At 42.3% G+C, this 19535-nt stretch overlaps 1 protein-coding gene across 1 annotated transcript in view; it reads left to right on the forward strand.

Moving 5' to 3' along the window:
- The window catches only part of GLDC (glycine decarboxylase), a 52092-nt gene that overhangs the window by 21923 nt on the left and 10634 nt on the right, over positions 1-19535 (forward strand). Inside the window, exons 8-16 of the mRNA XM_055790453.1 lie at positions 2054-2150; positions 3164-3269; positions 4293-4432; positions 5167-5247; positions 5809-5906; positions 6415-6499; positions 6586-6627; positions 9604-9746; positions 10679-10754. Coding sequence (XP_055646428.1) covers positions 2054-2150; positions 3164-3269; positions 4293-4432; positions 5167-5247; positions 5809-5906; positions 6415-6499; positions 6586-6627; positions 9604-9746; positions 10679-10754 — 868 coding nt within the window. The remainder of the gene's footprint in view (positions 1-2053; positions 2151-3163; positions 3270-4292; positions 4433-5166; positions 5248-5808; positions 5907-6414; positions 6500-6585; positions 6628-9603; positions 9747-10678; positions 10755-19535) is intronic.

Raw genomic sequence — 19535 nt, forward strand, 5'->3', positions numbered from 1 at the left:
TCAAGCTTAAACAAAGCAGAGAAATCATGTGCAAAAACTTAGCTTTAATCCTTGTTATGGGTGACATGTTTTGAATTTTGATAAGAAGTCTAACTGGGAGTAGTAGAAATGCAAAGTAATTGTCACTGGAAAGACTGCATACCTTTGGCACAGAAGCTAGTCAGAAGTACTTCAGTAACCAAAATAACTAATGACATTAACAGTTATAAATAAGCTTGGAAGTATTTAATTTGTGTAGTAATATTCCTTCAAATATATTTTTTAGTCATCTTGCTTATCCTAAACGTATCTTTAGGCTTTACTCATAGTTCTAAAATCTGTTCCCCAATTCAGATTTTGGTCTGAAGTCTGTTACAGTCTTTTAGAAAAGAGCAGTAATTGCATTTATTGTGGTCATGCTGCTGCTACTCTGCGACTACCCCTAAATTAATATTTTTAATTTACTTTCATCTTTCTGCATCTTAAGAAAGTTGGAAAAGAAAATGCAGCATTCTGCTGTGGAATTTTTTAAGTTTTTGATCACAAAATCACAGAATGATTGAGTTTGGAAGGGATCTCCAGAGGTCATTCTGTCCAAGCCCGCAGCTCAGGCAGGGTGACCTAGAACCCAGGACTGTGTCCAGACGTCTCTTGAAGATCTCCAAGGAAGGAGACTCCACAGTCTCTCTGGGCAACCTATGCTAGTGCTCAGTCACCCTGACAGTGAAAAAGTGTTTCCTCATGTTCAGGAGGAACCTCCTGTGTTTCAGTCTGCACCTGTTGCCTCTTGTCCTGTCATTGGGCACTGGTGATAAAAGCCTGGCTCCATCCTCTTTGCACCCTCCCTTCAGGTATTTATATATATACTGTGTTCTCCCTGAGCCTTCTCTTCTCCAGGCTGAACTGTCCCAGCTCTCTCAGCTTTACCTCACAGGACAGGTGTTCCAGTCCCTTCAGTATGTTTGTGGCCCTTCATTGGACTCTCTCCAGTAGGTCCTTGTTTCTCTTGTACTGTGGAGCCCAGAACTGGACACAGCGCTCCAAGTGTGGCCTCACCAGGGCAAGGAGAGGGCAGGGATCACCTCCCTTAGCTCGTTGGAGAAGCTTTGCTTAACACAGCCCAGGGTACCGTTTGCCTTCTTTGTTCTTACTAGGGCACACTGCCAGCTCATGTTCAACTTGGTGTCCCCCAGGACCCCCAAAGGCCTTCTCTGCAAAGCTGCTTTCCAGCCTGCCGGCCCCCAGCACGTACCGCATATGCCTGGGGTTCTTCCTCAGGCGCAGGACTTTGCAGTTCCCCTTGCTGAGCTTCATGAGGTTCCTGTCAGCCCATTTCTCCAGCCTGTCGAGGTCCCTCTGTGTGGACTGATGATAAACTGAGCTGTATAGTAAAAATTACTTAGATGTCATATAACTGGTGTGCAAGTACTTGAGGAAGTAGTGTAGTTATTCAAACCTCCACATACATGCAGGTATATATATATATTTATATATGCGTACATAGTTCGTCCATTTCTTTTTGTGGCGGTTCTGAAAGTTTTCGTAGTTCTAAAGGACATTAGATTGGCTCTTAATGGTCCATTTTTAACATGTTGGGAACTCCACAAAAGGACACTTAAAGGATGGATTGGCCAGAGCCCTTTCACTTATCTCATACAACTTCGTTGGGTTATTTTTATATACAAATTCAACGTGCTGTTAATTGACATCATTAGAAAGCATGCTGTCTTCTCATTGTTCAAATTAAGTTCTGGATGACTACTCAGTGAAAACAGTTGCAATAATCTGTGGCATTTTAAGGCAAATACCAATTTTGCTGTACTATGCTTAAAGAACACTGTGTGCTCTACCTGACTGAACACATTTGCCAGCCATGATGTAAATAGAAATATAGAGTCTTTAGTCTCACTCTCTGTTTTATATCCCAGCTGTCCTGGCTTATGCCTTATTCTGTACAGAACCTTTCTGTCTCTCAGGATAGATAACTAGATTTAGGTTAGCATGCGCAGAGCCCAATGTCTTAAATTACTGTAATTTTAAAGTAACAGAAGCAACATTTTCACTTGTGACCTAGAGATGCAAATGGAAAGGAAGTGTACCGACTCGCGTTGCAAACACGAGAGCAGCATATCAGGAGGGATAAAGCTACCAGCAACATCTGCACAGCACAGGTAACTTGTTCATGCTTTATTTTCAGCAACAGAATAGAACATATTATGTCATAAGATTATAGTCTTAACATCACAGGAGTATTTGAGTTGGTTTTACTTCTGAGAGTTTTTATTAGAAAAATGAAGAGCATCAAAATATTTTGGTACTTGTGCATTTGTTTTGAGCCCTTTGAAAAATGGAAACCTGCTTGAAAAGAGTGTACTGGTATCTCTTTTCTTTACTAAAGACTTTAGCCTTGAATTTGTGCAGTGTCCTGAGTCCCTCTGTCTTGTAGGGTGATCGGCACTGAATAGTGCTGTTTGTTATGAATGAGACAGAATTTTTAATAAAACAAAAGGGAATTCTAATGATCTGAAATCGCCCACTCAAGGAAAAACAATCCATTTTTAAATTCTAAAAATACTTGTTCAAGTTGTCAGAAGTTGTATTTTTGTCTACACAATTTGATGCAAAAATATTACATTGGCAAAGAGCTATCTTTGCAGGAAAATATCATGATTAAGTGAGTAATCATGCAAAATAGTTATCTTCAGCATGCCTCAGCCAGACAAGTTCATAATATTTTCTGCTCCTATCAATGCTTTGCTCATGTTCTTAATGTTGTGCCAGATTTTGGCACAATGTATTAAGATTAACTTAATTGCTTAGTATTCATGAGATATTCCAGAAATATTTTGTACCAATCGTAAACAATTAGTTTCCTATGAGACTAGCTTTACTCGGGAGTCTTCAAACCTCTTTGTTGTGGTAGTTGAATTTACGTTCATGTTAATCGCTGACATGGTTACATTTCAAAGGACATTGAATTCATAATCAGTGCTTACAGCTTCATAAAAGTATTTTGCCTTTCCTACCTTTTGTTTTGTAGACAACATGTAATTATAACATCAGCTGAGGATACGTGGTTGTCCATGGTGCTGAAGAAGCTTTCCACTAAACTAACATGCAACAATCTTTGATGATGATGATGATAATAATAATAATCATGTTCTAAACTGTGTTTGGATCCTAGGCTCTTCTGGCTAACATGGCAGCCATGTTTGGTGTATATCATGGATCTGATGGATTAAGGCATATTGCAAGACGGGTACATAATGCTACTCTAATCTTGGCTGAAGGTGAGCATTTAATGTTTGCAGAAACTGTTCTTAAATCCTTACACATTCTAGAGTAATATATCTCCTTTATGGGGTTTTTTTTGCCAGCTTATATGTGTTCTCTCAACTCCAGAAAGAACATTTTAATACAACATAAATACTTAATGTTTTTGTGTACTTCTGATGACATGTAAGAATTAGATATCTATGTGATGTGAGCTTGCAAGCATTGCTTCTTTTTGCTTCAGAAACTTAACAGAAATCAAACAGCGAGTCTCTATGTGGTAAGATTCAAATGTTGTTTTCCAGCTGCAAGCTCTTTTCTTCACTTATTGGACCATCCTAGTTTGCACACAGAAGTCTGCATAGAGTAGTAATAACATAGCAAAAAATAAATAATAAATGAGACTAAAGAACTAGGAACATTTCAGTTAAGTTGAATGGGGTATGATACCTTCTGTGAACACTGAAATTCCAAAGCTTAACAGCTGACTGGAAGCACAGAATCTGTAGGAGAAAATAATGACTGCAGCTGGACAATGTGGTCTGCAGGTTTTTTTCACTGGTATGACTGTCATTGCTGACGGAAGGAGCTATGCAGAACTGGAATACTAGGAACTGAAGAACGATTGCCACAATTATCCACGCCTTATTTGCCAGCTTAGCTGGAAATCCTTTTGTTGGTGTGGAAAGCACTAAGAATAAACTTTGTTTGTTTATTATGGCAAGTTCCATGATGGTTAATTTATATACCACTTCTGCTACTGTATATATTTCAAATTTGATGTATCAGAAGGATTTTCCCTAGACTCAATCTGCATTATTTATATTTAATGTATATTTATTTATATTTAGGTGCATTTCATGTGCAGTGACATTTCACTATAATGCTGGTGATTTTGCTGCTCTGTACGCAAGGGGAATATTTTGCTTTATTATGTAAAAGCATTTACTGATGAGATTGATGGTGTTGTTATGCAAGCACTGTGTAAGCAAGCAATAACAGTATGTAGCTAATATAATTAAATTCCTATTTTTTTATAGGTCTCAGGCGAGCTGGTCATAAACTACATCATGATCTGTTCTTTGATACTCTGGTGATCACCTGTGGATGCTCAGTCAAAGAAGTTTTGGACAGGGCAGCTCTTAGAAAGATAAATTTTCGGATTTATAATGATGGCAGAGTAAGCACCTCCCTAAATCTTTCAGAAATTTTCTAGCATGACATTTTCTGCATTGCTTCTTTTCATTACATATGCTAAACAGAACAAAATTATTTGGAGACTTCTTGTAATTTTCTCAGCTATATAAGTAATTTATGAAGATAATATAAAGACAGAAGTGATGTAGTGAACTTCCAGAAATAATAATTGTATTTTCATTTTATGCCTATTTAAAAATATTATCTGATTGTTTCATGTTAAATATGCCACCAAAGACTAGAGTGGAGAGACTCTGAAACTTAATGAGGAAATGCAAGGTGACCTCCACAGGTCCTGTGGGAGTGTTTAAAGACAGTGATATCTAAACCACATTTTAGTAGGCACTAAGGACTTTTGGCAAAGTCTGATATGTTCTGTAAAATAGGATGGGGGAGGTGGTCTAGAAAATGGGCAATTTTCCTATCAAATAGAAAACAGTTAATAACATTACAAGTGAGGTCACAAGTCTTGAAGCCTCTGAGCCATCTCACTTGGATGGTTTAGCAGGGGAAAGGTAGGAACGGGGAAATTTTATGTAAATAAAATAAATTTCTGTATATATCACATAAAATGACATTTTCAGATTGTTGAGTAGGTTGATTTTTTTCTTTTTGTTTTTCCTTCTGTGTTTCTGGAATGTTTTTTCTTGACCAGAACAATACACTATGCCTCTGGAATTAAGACCTTTGAGTAATCACTGTTGCTTTTATCCATAGCTTGGAGTATCACTGGATGAAACTGTAAGTGAGAAAGACCTAGATGACATATTATGGATTTTTGGTTGTGAATCTTCAGCTGTAAGTAGACAATAGATATAGATTAAATTATCTGAATGCTTCAGATTTTCAGTGAAAAGCAAAACTGCTCTTGGGATAGTGGGTGTCTGTATGATGACCAGTTGTTAAATACTGAAAATTTCAGATGCTGTCTTAAAGAAGGACACAGTATGAGATAACAATGATTTATGTAACAAAGTAACGTCATTTCCTGATTGTGACCCTTAGTGCTTTTGGTCAGGCTGGACACCTTGCATTTAGGCTGTTACTTGTTTGGGAGGGTTAGGACATGGTGGTCAATTATTTCTCTCCCTCTGGAATTTTTGTTGCATGTCATTGGTAATTAGCAGCAATACTTCCAAGATGAGGACTACTGAGACATCTGTACCCAGTTTTAATCTAATACTGTTGTCATGCTAGATATATACAGGTATGTATGTTAATAAAGTTGGGGTTTTTTTACCTGAAAAGCTGGTTAAATTGTAAGGTAAGCTGGCAGTATAAGCTAATTGTGATGGAAATTGGACGGTGAAAAAAGAAATTTCCTGAAAGTATTTGACTCCATGTTTCTTTATGTCAAAGGAGCTAATTGCTGAGGGTATGGGCGAGGAAACCAAAGGCATCCTTAGCACCCCATTTAAGAGAACTTCCAAATTCTTGACACATCAGGTTTTCAACAGGTTTGTGAAATTGCTGTGTATCTGATATTTTAATGGAATCTGAAAGTATCTCCTTTTGAAAACAGTACAAGAGTAAGTTGAAGGCAGTGTTAGAGCTGTATTCATACAGTCCCTTGTTACTCTGAAATGATCTATTTAGTAGCATTTTTATATATATTTCACATTTTAAGTGAGCAAAGCAATACTCATGGTCACATGTGGGATGTGTTTCTCTATTAATCTGCTACATTGTGCAAGCTGTTATTTGAGGGCGTAGTATCAGCAGACTTGCTAGAACCCTTATGTTCCATATTTACTGAGAACATTTCTGAGCGAATGGTAATAGGCATTTTTCATTCACGTTGCTATTAGCAAGCATAAAGTACCAACTTGGAAAGAAGTATCTAGTATATATTAAAAATTATCTTCAGTTCAATTCTTTTTTAATGGCTTTTCCTATGTTAGAGGACAGATATACAGCTGGTATAGCTAATGTGCTTGCCTTAACATCACATTTTATGTTCTCCAGCTATCACTCTGAGACAAATATCGTGCGGTACATGAAAAGATTAGAAAACAAAGATATTTCCCTTGTTCACAGCATGATTCCTTTGGTAGGTACCAAAAAGAGAAAAAATTAGGTTCTTGCATACGTATTTGTATATTTTGATACATACTGACAAATGTCCTTCTGTTTTAGGGGTCCTGCACAATGAAGCTCAATAGTTCAGCTGAACTTACAGTAAGTTGCAGTAATACTGTCTTACTAGAGATCCACATGAGTAAGCTATATAGCCAGCATCACTATATAGCAGTAAAGACCAATTTTGATCTAGTACTCCAGCTGAGAAGGCAGTTTCAGAAGTAGCTAAAGCCATCAGCTTGTTTTTCCGCTAGGAAAAAGTTCTGAAAAACACAGTAGGAGTGCAACAACAGCCAGAGAGTGAGTGACTTTGAAGACTCCATTCTGGGGGGAAAAAAAGGAAGAAAAATAAATTTGGAATTAGGTATCGCAGTCCTGTTCTCTGATGTGGTGCTTTAGTACCTAACTCTGTCTGCTTTATACATCTTACAGTCAAATCCTCAGAAATACAGAAAGAGTTAGGTGGGACTGGGAATTCATGCTTCTTTGTCAGTTTTCTATTTCTTAGGATAGCCTTTTTGACAGGTAATGAGCTGGAGTCCCCATATATCTTCATTTTTGTAGCTGGTAGCAAATGGAGCAGAGCCTTAGACAGGCTGCTTGGGTACCAAATGATTTTTCAACTCCAAATGAGCTTCCTCTGCTTTCTCTCTGTTGGCTTCTCACTTTGATCTTTCACTAGGTTTCCTTTGTCCCCTTTCTCTCACTGCCTTCTCTGTGTCTTCTCCTTTGACTCTTTTCTGTCTTGTTTATTCCCTTCTAATTAAAATGGATAGCAACAAAGCTGTGTGAAACAGTCTTATGTACTATTCCACATGACTCCTCTCTGTTTGCCCTGTGATCCCACAGCTTTACATGAAGATAGGCCACCTAGAAGGAGAAGCTAAGGATTTTTAGGCATCTTCTGAATGTTAAAAAAATGTCCTGGAAATCATAGAATCATAAAGTTGTTTAGAGTTGAAAAAGACCTTTAAGATCACAGAGTCCAACTGCTAACCTAGCACTGCCAAGTTCACCACTAAACCATGTCCCCAAATGCCACATCTACATGTCTTTTAAATACCTCCAGGGATGGTGACTCAACCACTTCCTCAGGCAGCCTGTTCCAATGCGTGAGAACCCTTTCAGTGAAGAATTTTTTCCTAATATCCCACCTAAACATCCCCTATGCAACTTGAAGCCATTTCCTGTTGTACTGTTGTTTTTTATTTGGGAGAAGAGACCAACACCCACCAACACCCACCTCGCCACAACCTCCTTTCAGGTAGTTGTAGAGAGAAACAAGGACTCCCCTCAGCCTTCTTTTCTCCAGGCTAAACAGCCCCAGTTTCCTCAGCCCCTCTTCAGAAGACTTGTGCTCCAGACCCTTCCCCAGCCCCGCTGCCCTTCCCTGGACACGCTGCAGCCCCTCTACGTCCCTCCTGCAGTGAGGGGCCCAAACCTGAACACAGGGTTCGAGGTGCGGCCTCACCAGTGCCAAGTGCAGGGGGACAGTCCCTTCCCTTGCCCTGCTGGCCACACTGCTCCTGACACAAGCCAGGGTGCTGCTGGCCTCCTTGGCCACCTGGGCACACTGCTGGCTCATGCCCAGCCGGCTGCCGACCAGCACCCCCAGGCCCTTTCCCACCAGGCCCTTTCCAGCCGCTCTGCCCCAGCCTGTAGCGCTGTGTGGGGCTGGTGTGACCCAGGTGCAGGACCCAGCACGGAGCCTTCTTGAACCTCATCCAGCTGGCCTCGGCCCATCGGTCCGGCATGTCCAGATCCCTCTGCAGAGCCTTCCTACCATCAAGCAGATCAACACTTCCACCCAACTTGGTGTCATCTGCAAACTTACTGAGGGTGCACTTGATCCCCTCATCCAGATCGTTGATAAAGATATTAAACAGGACTGGCCCCAGCACTGAGCCCTGGGGAACACCACTTGTGACCAGCCACCAGCTGGATGTAACTCCATTTTTTATTTTTATTTGGGCTCAGCCATCCAGCCAGCTTTTAACCCAGCGCAAAGCGCACCCGTCCAAGCCATGAGCAGCCAGCTTCTCCTGGAGAATCCTGTGGGAAATGGCGTCAAGGGCTTTACTAAGTCTAGGTAGACAACATCCACAGCCTTTCCCTCATCCACTAGGCAGGTCGTCTTGTTGTAGAAGGAGATCAGGTTCATCAAGCAGGACCTGCCTTTCATAAACCCATGCTGGCTGGGCCTGGTCCCCTGGTTGTCCCACACATGCTGTGTAATGGCACTCAAGGTGATATGCTCCATAACCTTCCCCGGTACAGAACTCAAGACTGATAGGCCTGTAGTTACCCAGAGACTCCTTCTGGCCCTTCTTTTAGATGGGCATGACATTGGCTAAGCCCCAGTCAAGTGGAACCTCTCCAGTTAGCCAGGACTGCTGATAAGTGATGGAAAGTGGTTTGGTGAGCACTTCTGCCAGCTCCCTCAGTACCCTCAACTGGTCCATGTCTGGCCCCATAGACTTGTGCATGTTTAAGTGGTGTAGCAGGTTGCTGACCATTTCCCCTTGGACTATGGGAGCTTCATTCTGCTCCGCATCCCTGTCTTCCAGCTCAGGAGCCTGGATACCCAGTGAACAACTGGTGTTACTATTAAAAACTGAGGCAAAGAAAGCATTAAGTACCTCAACCTTTTCTTCAGTTTTTGTGGCAATATTCCCTCCCACATCCAATGAAGGATGGAGATTCCCCTTAGCCCTCCTTTTTTTGCTAATGTATTTATAGAAGCATTTTTAATTGTCTTTTTATGGCAGTAGCCAGATTAAGTTCTAATGAGGCTTTGGCCTTTCTTATTTTCTCCATGCGTAACCTCTTGACATCCTTGTAGTCCTCCTGAGTTGTCTGCCCCTTCTTCCAAAGGTCATAAACTCTCCTGTTTTTTCCTGGATTCCAGCAAAACCTCTCTGTTCAGCCAGGCTGCATCTTACAACAAGGTTGGGAACTTGTCTTGCTGTGCAGGAAATGTTCGATTTTTATTTGAGCACTTAACAACAAAACAGAGTTGTCTGCAGAATTTTGTGTTACAGCACTTTACCCTTTTTTTTTTTTTTTTTTTAACAGCCTATTTCATGGAAAGAATTTGCCAACATCCACCCTTTTGTGCCCCTGGATCAAGCTCAGGGATATCAACAGCTTTTCAGTGATTTAGAGAAAGACCTGTGTGAGATTACTGGCTATGACAAGATATCTTTCCAACCAAACAGGTAGGAAAATTTTTCTGAACATTCTGAACAATTGCCTTAACATGATTCCAAAAACTTACCTCTAAAGAAAATGTGCAAGCCAAAAATGAAAGAAATTTCTGAATTTGACAAAGAGAAGCCTTGAATGCAAAGTTATGAAAACAAGATTTGTTTTTTTCAAAACTGCAGAATCTTGTTTTCTCTTGTCTCTTCTAAAAATGTAATGATTTGGTGCTTTCTATTCTTTTGATCTTTTTTCCCATGTTTTCCTCTTTACAAACACTGGTTTCTCCACCGTTTCTTGCTTAAAATGGTGGTGTTACTGATAGTCTCCCATGAGCTAGAATTAAAGGTCTGAAATAAGAATAAGCTGTATGAGCTGGCAACTATATAGTTGTTGAAACTGGTACTTGATGCACTCAGTAGTATGAGGTTTGACTGAAGAATGCCTAGGATCTACATGCTCTGAAATAAATAAAGCACAGCTGAATGAGAACTGCTGCAGCCTATTTATATTTGTTTGTAGTTTTGGTACCATATGAGCAGCAAGGTCTTATTCTGCACTTAGGTTGTCATTGAAAGAGTCTTGTGTTTCACTGCATACACTTTACTATGCACTTAAGTATTAGTTTGCCTCTCCATAGTCAAGCCTGTAGTCCCCTGCTCAGTGCAGAAATGGGGATCAACTCAAGTTTCCAAAAAGATCTACCTTATAGTGTAGGCACATAAAATGACATAACTTTTTTCATCTACTGTTTACAAAAGAGGCAGGAGCTGTTAATTAATGCTTACTCATTTGTGATTTAATCCATGGGATGTACTACTTTTAATTTGCTGACACTTGCCTAAAGTGATTGAGAAGGATTAGGGCTGGACAGTTTTGAAGTTTCAGTAGACAGTTGGCTCTTTCTGGTTTGTGTGCTTGTGTAACCGGGTCTGTGTTCCTCTTGCAGTGGAGCCCAAGGAGAGTACACAGGTTTGGCTGCAATCAAAGCTTATTTAAATGCAAAAGGAGAACGTCACAGAACTGTAAGTGTCAATACTCATATAGGGAAGAGCTTTGGGTGGGAAGTGGAGAAAGGAGAATTGATTAAGCAGCTGGGACTCACCTAGAGAGAAACTAGGTTGTGTATCCTCATTTGTGACAAGCTTGCATTATTCCCTGTTTCCCTCATGGATAAAGTACCATCTTTCTTTACTTTACAGACAGTGGGAATAAGGAAAGGGGACTCCCTCAGTGCGTGATTGTACTGGGTCTGGCTGGGATGGAGTTAACTTTCTCCATGACAGCCCATATGGCGCTGTGCTTTTGGATTTGTGGCTAAAGCAACGCTGATAACACAGGAATGTTTTGGCTATTGCTGAACAGTGCTTGCACAGTGTCAAAGCTTGCTTTCTTTTCCACTCTGCCCTGGCCTGCCCCTTGATGCCTCCCAGGGAGTAGGCAGGCAGTGGGCAAGAGGTTGGGAGAGACACAGCCAGGACAGCTGACCATATCCAAAGGGATGGTATATGCTGTGTAATGGCATGCTCAGCAATAAAAGCTCAGGGAAAGGAAGACAGAGTGTGGAAGGTCATGGTTATGGCGTTTTAATTCCCAAGCAACCGTTACCTGTGCTGAGGCCCTGCTTTCCAGGAGGGGGCTGGACATCTACCTATCCATGGGAAGTAGTGAATGAATTCCTCTTCTTGCTTTGCTTGCGCATGCAGCTTTTGTTTTCCCTATTAAACTGTCATTCTTTGAATCCATGAATCTTCTCAACTTACTTCTGTTTTCTCCTTGTCCCATGGGAGACAGGAGGGAGTTAGCAGCTTTGTGGGTGTTTGGCCACTGGCCAGGTGAACCATCACAGTCCTTTTTAGCACCCAGTGTGGGGTTTGCAGTAATGACAGTTTTGATCTGAGCATGTTAAACTGTTAATTGGTAGGCTCCTGTGTGGGTCACAGAGCTTGCTTGCTTTACTGTGTATTAGAGTTTAGGGGGTTTTAATGGCTACTTTCACTCTTGCTATTTGCTGTGCTGCTTATCAATGTATTTTTATAAAAGCAATGGCCATATGCCAGTCCAGGCATACAGTCCTGGCTGTGATGCTCCTCCTGTGTTGCATGAGCTACCTGTCACATAGAACAAGGGATCACACCTCCTTCTTCTCCTCTGGGGTTGATGTGACCAAATCTGTTGTGTGGGCTCCTGAGTTTTTGGTTCATCCTCATGTAAGATGTTTGATCCTCTTATCTAACATTGTTGGCTTGTTATTGCTTGGGTAGGACCTAGTTTGGTCCTGGTGTAGGAGTAGACAACTTGTTAAAGTGACAGAGAAACGTGCCCCAAGGCAATTGATCTCTGGGTGACAGGGTGTGTAGAAGGGTTTGGGCAAGTGCCTAGGGCTGTTATCACCTCCTGTAACCTGGGATTTTACACTTGAACAGGTATGCAGTGCCATTGAATTGGTGTACCACTTGGTGGAAGGGTGCCTTGCCTACCTCAGTGAGACCCAGCAGCTCCTAGCACTGTTCTGGGGCTTGGCCTGTGCCTGTTGGGCCCCTGTCTAGCACTGTCACAGCAGCAGGGCAAAGTGGCTCTCTATCTCTAAGGCTGAGATGGACAATGGTTGAGACAGGGACCCAAAACTCAACCACAGTGATAGCCTCAGTAGTAAAAAGGAGCCACTGGCAGTGGACGTCAACAGGGCTGTACCATCAGTTAGTAAAGGAGGAGGAGGAGGAGGAGGAAGGGTCTGATCAGGAAGCCAGTCCTTTGGCAAGAAAACAGAAGGAAGAGGTGAGAGAAGTCATCCAAAAGGCAGAAACCACCCCATCCTTAACCCTGAGCAAGCTCCAATATATGTGGAAGAGTTATGGCTGCCAGCCAGGCAAGCATATTGCTACCTGCTTGCTCAGATGCTGGGCTGCTGGAAAGGGTAGTCAGGAATCGAGGACAGGAAATCCCAGCAGCTGGGATCCTTCACTAGGGACCAGGGAATCATCAAAGAAATCAGAAGAGAGTTGACTTATCTGCAGCCTCTGGATGTATTTCCTGTTGAATGTGAGGTGTGCTCTCAAGGGTGATCTTGTCAATTACTGAGGCAGTTGAGCCCCTGCTGAGGAAGGTGTCCAGTATCTAAGAGAATTAGCAGTGGTGGAGGCAGTCTCCATTGACCTGGACAACAAACAGGTCCCCACTAATCTGCATGACACCCAGAACACATGGACTGTGTAGAGGAAGTCTGTGTTAAATGCATCAGTGTCATATGTCACCTCCCTGGTGATGATGGACTGGCCACATCTTGAGGTACCAGCTATGGAGAGACTGTTTTGCCAGTTCCAGGGTGTTTCAAAGACAATCCCTCCACTTCTCATCCCTACAGGCAGTGTCTTGGCTGTCAGGGCTGCCCTATGGAGTCAGCCTTCCCCTGCCAGAGGGAAAGGGAGCCCCAGGTGCACACTATATGGCACCATCTGGTTCTTCCTGTGTGCCTGAGACAGGATACAAGGAACAGGGACAGTGCACTCACCTTGAAGCTAGAAGCCCATGTACCTCAACTGCGGGGGAAGACTGCAGTGAAGAAGGGACAACCAAGAAGGCCGCTGCACCAGTTGCTGCTAAGACAGTGGAAAGCAGCCAGCAGTCCCCCAGGCACAGAATAAGGGTTGAAAATGCCTCTCCTCCTGAACCTGGTGAAGGGACTTCTTTCTGGTCATGACACCATGGGAGTCAGGAGTAAAGGGTCCCTGCCTCTGGCTAGGTGGAGGAGGGGTATAACGAAGTTTAATGGACTATGGATTCAACGGCCTGGCACATCAGATCCACAGGTGTATAAGGTTCTGGTGGATACTGGTACATAGTGTACCATAATGCCACCAGGGCAGGAGCGGGCAGGACCCATCTGGATTTGTGGAGTGACAGGGGTATGCCAACCATTTTCTATGTTGGAGGCTGAGATAAGGCTAACAGGAGGCAAATGGCAGAAGCATTGTATTGTGATGGTCTGGAGTCTCTATGTGTCCTTGGCATAGACTGCCTCAGGAGAGGGGATTTCAAGGACCCAGGAAGGTGCTGGTAGACCTTTAGTGTAGCCACAGTGGACCCAAAGAGGGTTAAACAACTGTCTGCCTTGCCTGGCCTCTCTATTGTAGGGTTGCTGTGTGACAAAGAAATGCAGTTGCTACCATGATGGTACACCAGTGGCAGTATCGCACCAACTGAGACTCCCTGGTTACCATCTGTAAGTTGATTCATCTATTGGAGAGCCAAGGAAGACTTAATAACCCTTTAATGGTCCCATAAGGCCAGTGCAGAAGTCTGACAGAGGATGTAGGTTAACAGTGGACTATTGTGGACCGAACAAAGTAGTGCCACCATTGAGTGCTACCATAGAGACAAGCTAGAACTCCAGTATGAATGGGAGTCAAAGGTGGCCAAGCAGTATGCCTCAACGGATGTTGCCGAAGCATTTTTCTTTATCCCTTTGGCAGAGTGCAGGCTACAGTTTGCTTTCATGTGGCAGGGTATCCAGTACACTTGGAACCAACTGCTTCAAGGCGGGAAGCACAGCCCTACATACCTATCAGTCTTTTGATTGATACAGACTGCACTGGACCGGGATGAAGTCCCTGAACAGCTGCAGTACATGGATGACATCTTTGTACAGGGCAGCATAGCAGAGGAAGCATTTGAGAAGAGGAAAAGAATAATCCAGATCATTTGAAAGGCTGGTTATCCCATAAAACCAAAGCAAGGTCAAAGGACCTGCACAAGAGATCCAGTTCTTGGGACTAAACCAGCCAGATGGATGTTGTCGCACCTCTGGGCTGCAGTCAATAAGATAATAACTATATCTGCACCAGCTAAAAAATAGAGAAGAGAGGCTTGTATAGGCATTGTGGATTACTGGAGAATGCATGTGTATGGTAGGCTACATGAGCATGTGAGCCCTTTTTATTGAATGAACATAAAGGAGAACTATTTTGTGTGGGCCCCTGAACAGGAACAGGTCTTTGAACAGATCAAAAGAGGAGACAGTTCTTGTGGTAGCCCTTTGGCCCATCCAGATAGGACCAGCTGTGAGAAATGTACACTGCAGCCAGGGAGCACAGCCTCAACTGGAGCCTCTGACAGAAAACACGTGGAGAAATACAAGATTAGCCTTTAAGGTTTTGGAGCTGGGACTGCAGAGGATCCAAGGCCCACCATACTCTGAAAAAGGTATGCTAGCAGTGCTCAGGGAGAATGAGCTGCCTCAGAAGGTGTTGGTACAGAAGCATAGCTTCTCTTGGCACTGCTATTGTCTGTGCTGTTCTGAATGTTCAAAGGATACCCATAGAGTAAGTGGGTAGTGTTGGTCATGCAGCAGTCTTGGATGGGGAACTCCAGCTGCCCGGAAATCCTGGAAGGGTTCATAGACTCATCAGAAGGCATAAATTTCAAAGCATCACTCAAGGAGGTGACTCATGCACAAGAAGTGCCACCATATAATGAGTTATCAGAAGGTGAAAAGCACTATGGCGTGTTTACCAGTGGGTCCTGTGTTGTAGGAAACCATCAGAAGTGGAAGGCTGCTGTTTAATGTCCTACACAAGTTGTCAAAGCCATCAAAGGAGGCGGCAAGTTGAGCCAGTTTGCAGAAACTGGCCCTATAGATAGCTGAATGAGAAAAGCAGCCAGTACTGTATGCCATAGATTGTGGCAAATGACCTGTGAGGGTGGCTGCATCACTGGAAACAGACCAACGGGCAGTGCAGAGGTAAAGCCTTCTAGGCTGCTGCCTTCTGGCAAGAAATTGCTGCCCAACTAGAAAACACTACCGTAAAGGTGCATGTCATACAGATGCTCACAAGCCCAAGGGCAGCACCACTGAAGAACACCAAGACAACAAGCAGGTAAACCAGGCTGCTAGAATTGAAGCAACTCAGGTGGATTTGGACTGGGAACTTAAGAATGTGTAATTATTCATAGCTCAGTGGGCCCATGAAACATCAGGATGTTCAGGGAGAGACCTAAAACCTACAGGTGGACTTGTGATCAAGGGACAAACCTAACCATTGAAGCTGTCACACAGGCTAGTCATGAACATGAAACAATGGTTCAGATTTTGAGTGAGATGGGTGTAGGCCCAGATGTCTGTGCCTTGAAAGAAAATGGGCAATGACAGTTTTTTGCTTTTTCAAGGTGGTATGACACTCCCTCTCCAGTGTTTTCAAATACAAAGGGAACTGGAACTGATGGTCTAAAACTTACACTGCTTATAACATTTGTTGGTTCCCAGTATGACCACTCCTGACATAAGAAGCAGACAAGCCTCTGGTATGCCTTGGTAGCTCTACTCATAGAAGTCTAGGTTCATCCAGTTTTTTTCCATGCAGACTATTTGAAATAAATCCCTGTAGGACATATGGAGGTAACCTTGCTTCACAAGGGCCACAAAAAAAGGTAGATGAATAATGCAAATCAGTTTTGATTCACTGAAGATCATCATCAATTGGTAATGCTAGAACCTAAAGGCTTGGTTTGTATTCTGTTCTATACTAACTACCTGAAACTTTAACATTATGGAGTCACTTCTCAGCTATACCCTTGTAACCTGACAAAAGAGAGTTCTTGTAAACCTGAAACGTGATACAACTGTAGTTAACTCCAAAGAGGAATCAAACCTTACTCAAGTTTGAATTTTTAATTCCGATTTTCTTTAAAAGACAATTATTTATTTACATTTAAGGGTAGGCCGTTATAGCTGAAAAATCTGAAAGTAATAGTGCTCCTTTAGGTGCTTTCTGAACGATCTGTGATGCCTGGAGGAAAGGCTATGTTAATCATTTTAGGTGTAAGTTTAATTGGCAGTGAAATAGGTTGAAATAGGTAAATGTAAGAAGTTAGTGGTAGCAAGTTTCATTTTGGAGAGATGATTGCATGTTGGTGATATAAAACCAGACAGATTAGCTGTCGTGGTTTAACGCCAACTGGCAACTAAGAACCACACAGCCAGCCACTCATTCACTCCCCCCCTCAATGGGATGGGGAAGAGAATTGGGCAAAAATGTAAAACTCATGAGTTGAGTTAAGAACAATGTAATAATTGAAATAAAATACAATAATAATAACAACAACAACAATAATTGTGATGAAAAGGAGAAAGAAAGGGAGAGGAATAAGACCCAAAGGGGAAAAAAAACCCCAAAACCAAAACCCCAAGTGATGCACAATACAGCTGGTCACCACCCACTGACCGATACCCAGCCAGTCCCTGAGCAGCGGTCGGCAGCCCCAGCCCAATCCCCCAAGTTTGTATACCAAGCGTGATGTTCTGTGGTATGGAATATCCCTTTGGCTAGTTTGGGTCACCTGCCCTGGCTGTGTTCCTTCCCAGTTTCTTGTGCCTCTCCATCCCTCTCGCTGGCAGGGCCTGAGAAACTGAAAAGTCCTTGATTTAATATAAGCAACACTAAGCAACCATTAAACCCACCAGTGTGTTATCAATGTTATTCTCATACTAAATCTAGAACACAGCACTGTAACAGCTACTAAGAAGAAAATTAACTCTGTCCTAGCTGAAACCAGGATATTAGCCCAGACCAAAAGTCTGTCAGTCCCAGCATCCAGTCTTACAGTGGTCAGTAGCAGACTCAGACTCCTCTTACAAGAAGTACAAGGACAAAACAACTATACAACAATACTTTCACAGCGCACGGCCCCATCTTCTACGTACCTGTGCTTTGGGGACTTCCCGATCCAAAGGAGTCCAAAGGCACTGCTTATGCATTTTTCTACAATAAATCTGATCACTTGACCTCTTATGAGAAAGCTTCTGATATTTACAGTATCTTGGAGAAAACGTTCTGTGTCTTCATCACCCATTGTCATATAATCTTATTTCTTCATAAGCAATGCTTCCTGTTATTGTTTTGAACTTGACATCTTACAGTTTCATCTAGTACCCTCTCATTCTTGAAAGATGAACAGTTCTTCCCTGTTCACAGCTGTTCACAGTTGGCATATTATCTGTTAACTCTGAGATTTTTATTAGATCTTTATCCATCCTCATTTCTGTCTTCCTAATTGTATTCCAGTTACTTGTCCATCCATCTGAAAAAAGCCATCTCATAACTTTGGTTATCCTCAGAACTTCTGTGTTTCTTTTTTGTTTTCTGTTTCCTTTCTAGTTTTTAATGCAGTTGCTTTTTTCCCCCGAATCACTGCAAGATCTTTTGAGTTGCGATAGGTTCAAAACTACGAACCCAGTTGTGTATTGTTAAGATTTGTTTTCTTGTGTAATAATCTAGATCTGCCTGGCTCCAGCATATTCTGTTTTGAATGCTGTTACTCAGTACTGTGGGTTCTTTTCTGAACTACACAATCAGTTCTTTTAGTGACCTGGGCAATTTTGTATTAACAGGATATTTGGCATTTCACTGTATGTTTCAATTATAAATCAATTATGAGTAAGTTGAAATGCTTGGGAACTAGCACAGGTATTTATAATTTTTTGTTAGGATGACCATTCTCCACAGTGAAAACTGACTATTTTTTAATTTATTTCCTGTGTTTCCATGAAATACTTATCCATGTGACCTTCTCACTTACCCTACTAGAAATTAGTTTAGGAACATTTTTCGAATGCATCAAAAACTTCGTGGAAATCTGAGGTTAGATCTTCTTTCACACACTCACAATGTGTTGGCCTTAGACATTAGGGAAAAAAGTCATTAGTGCAGTAATATCCATATTTTCTGAACCTGATTTTATACTTGGCTTTGGAACGCATTTGCCTTCTCAAAATGGAAGGGTCGTTGTCCTGACCTGCTGGTAACTAACCTCTGTGTGAGGAAACTACCTAAAATTGAATAGTGAGTGTTGTCCTGTTCTGTCTTTATTTGTTGCATACATACATACATACAAACCTCAAACTCCTTGGGTTTTTAGCCACTCTTTACAATTACAAGCTTTGCTTTGTGAGTAGTGTTATTCAGTGGGAAGTGAATTTAGGTTGAAATTTTATTCCTTGGAAAGTTGTCTTCTGACTATCCATGTATGCTTTGCTGTTTCTCTTACTCTGTGCAAGATCCTTGGGCTTCTGTGAGTGCCTGTGGTCGTTCTATGCTCAGAAACACCCAGAGGTTAACTGCACAGCCTGCAGGCTGCGTGAAGTTACTCACACTTGACATATTTCAAATGTCATAGTAAAATCAAAATCGGGGGTGGGGGGGTGGGGGGGTGGGCGCGGGTAGAAAATAAGAAGGCCCACAAAAAGTTGACCTTCCAACTGAAGTGGCGTTTTCTCCTGAGCTGGAGAAAGAAAACCAGCAGATCAGGCTTCCTATAGTTGGCCTCACTTGGGTTTGGTGCCCTCTCCTGGAAAAAAAGTGCTGATGTTAACTGACGGCTGACACCTGCCTGCTTTGTTGCCTTCTGTACCAGCAGCTGCAGGTGCAACCCAGCAGGACGGGGTGGCAATATAGACTCACTTTACATTTCTGCTATGCAGCTGAAATGACTGTAAATGTGCTACAGTGCTTCCCAGCACTGGGGCTGGGATCCCTGTGTTTCCTTTCGGCACAGCTGTACAATAACACACTGCAAGAAGAACAAATATCCAGGTGCTGAGACAGATGGGTCAGTTCCTTGGAGTAGCTTTTAAAGTAATTAACATTCATCTCAGAATCTCTATGGAACATGAGGTAGAGACCATCGTGCAGTTTAGTTGACTGTGAAAAAAAGAGTGCCTTATTGTCACTTACTTAATGCACCTAAGTTTGAGTAACTTCCTTAAATTAATCCTTCCAAGAGAATCATAATAGGCAAATGTTTCAATATCC

This window comes from Falco peregrinus, chromosome Z, assembly GCF_023634155.1.
Source record: "Falco peregrinus isolate bFalPer1 chromosome Z, bFalPer1.pri, whole genome shotgun sequence".
NCBI classification, from domain to species: domain Eukaryota; kingdom Metazoa; phylum Chordata; class Aves; order Falconiformes; family Falconidae; genus Falco; species Falco peregrinus.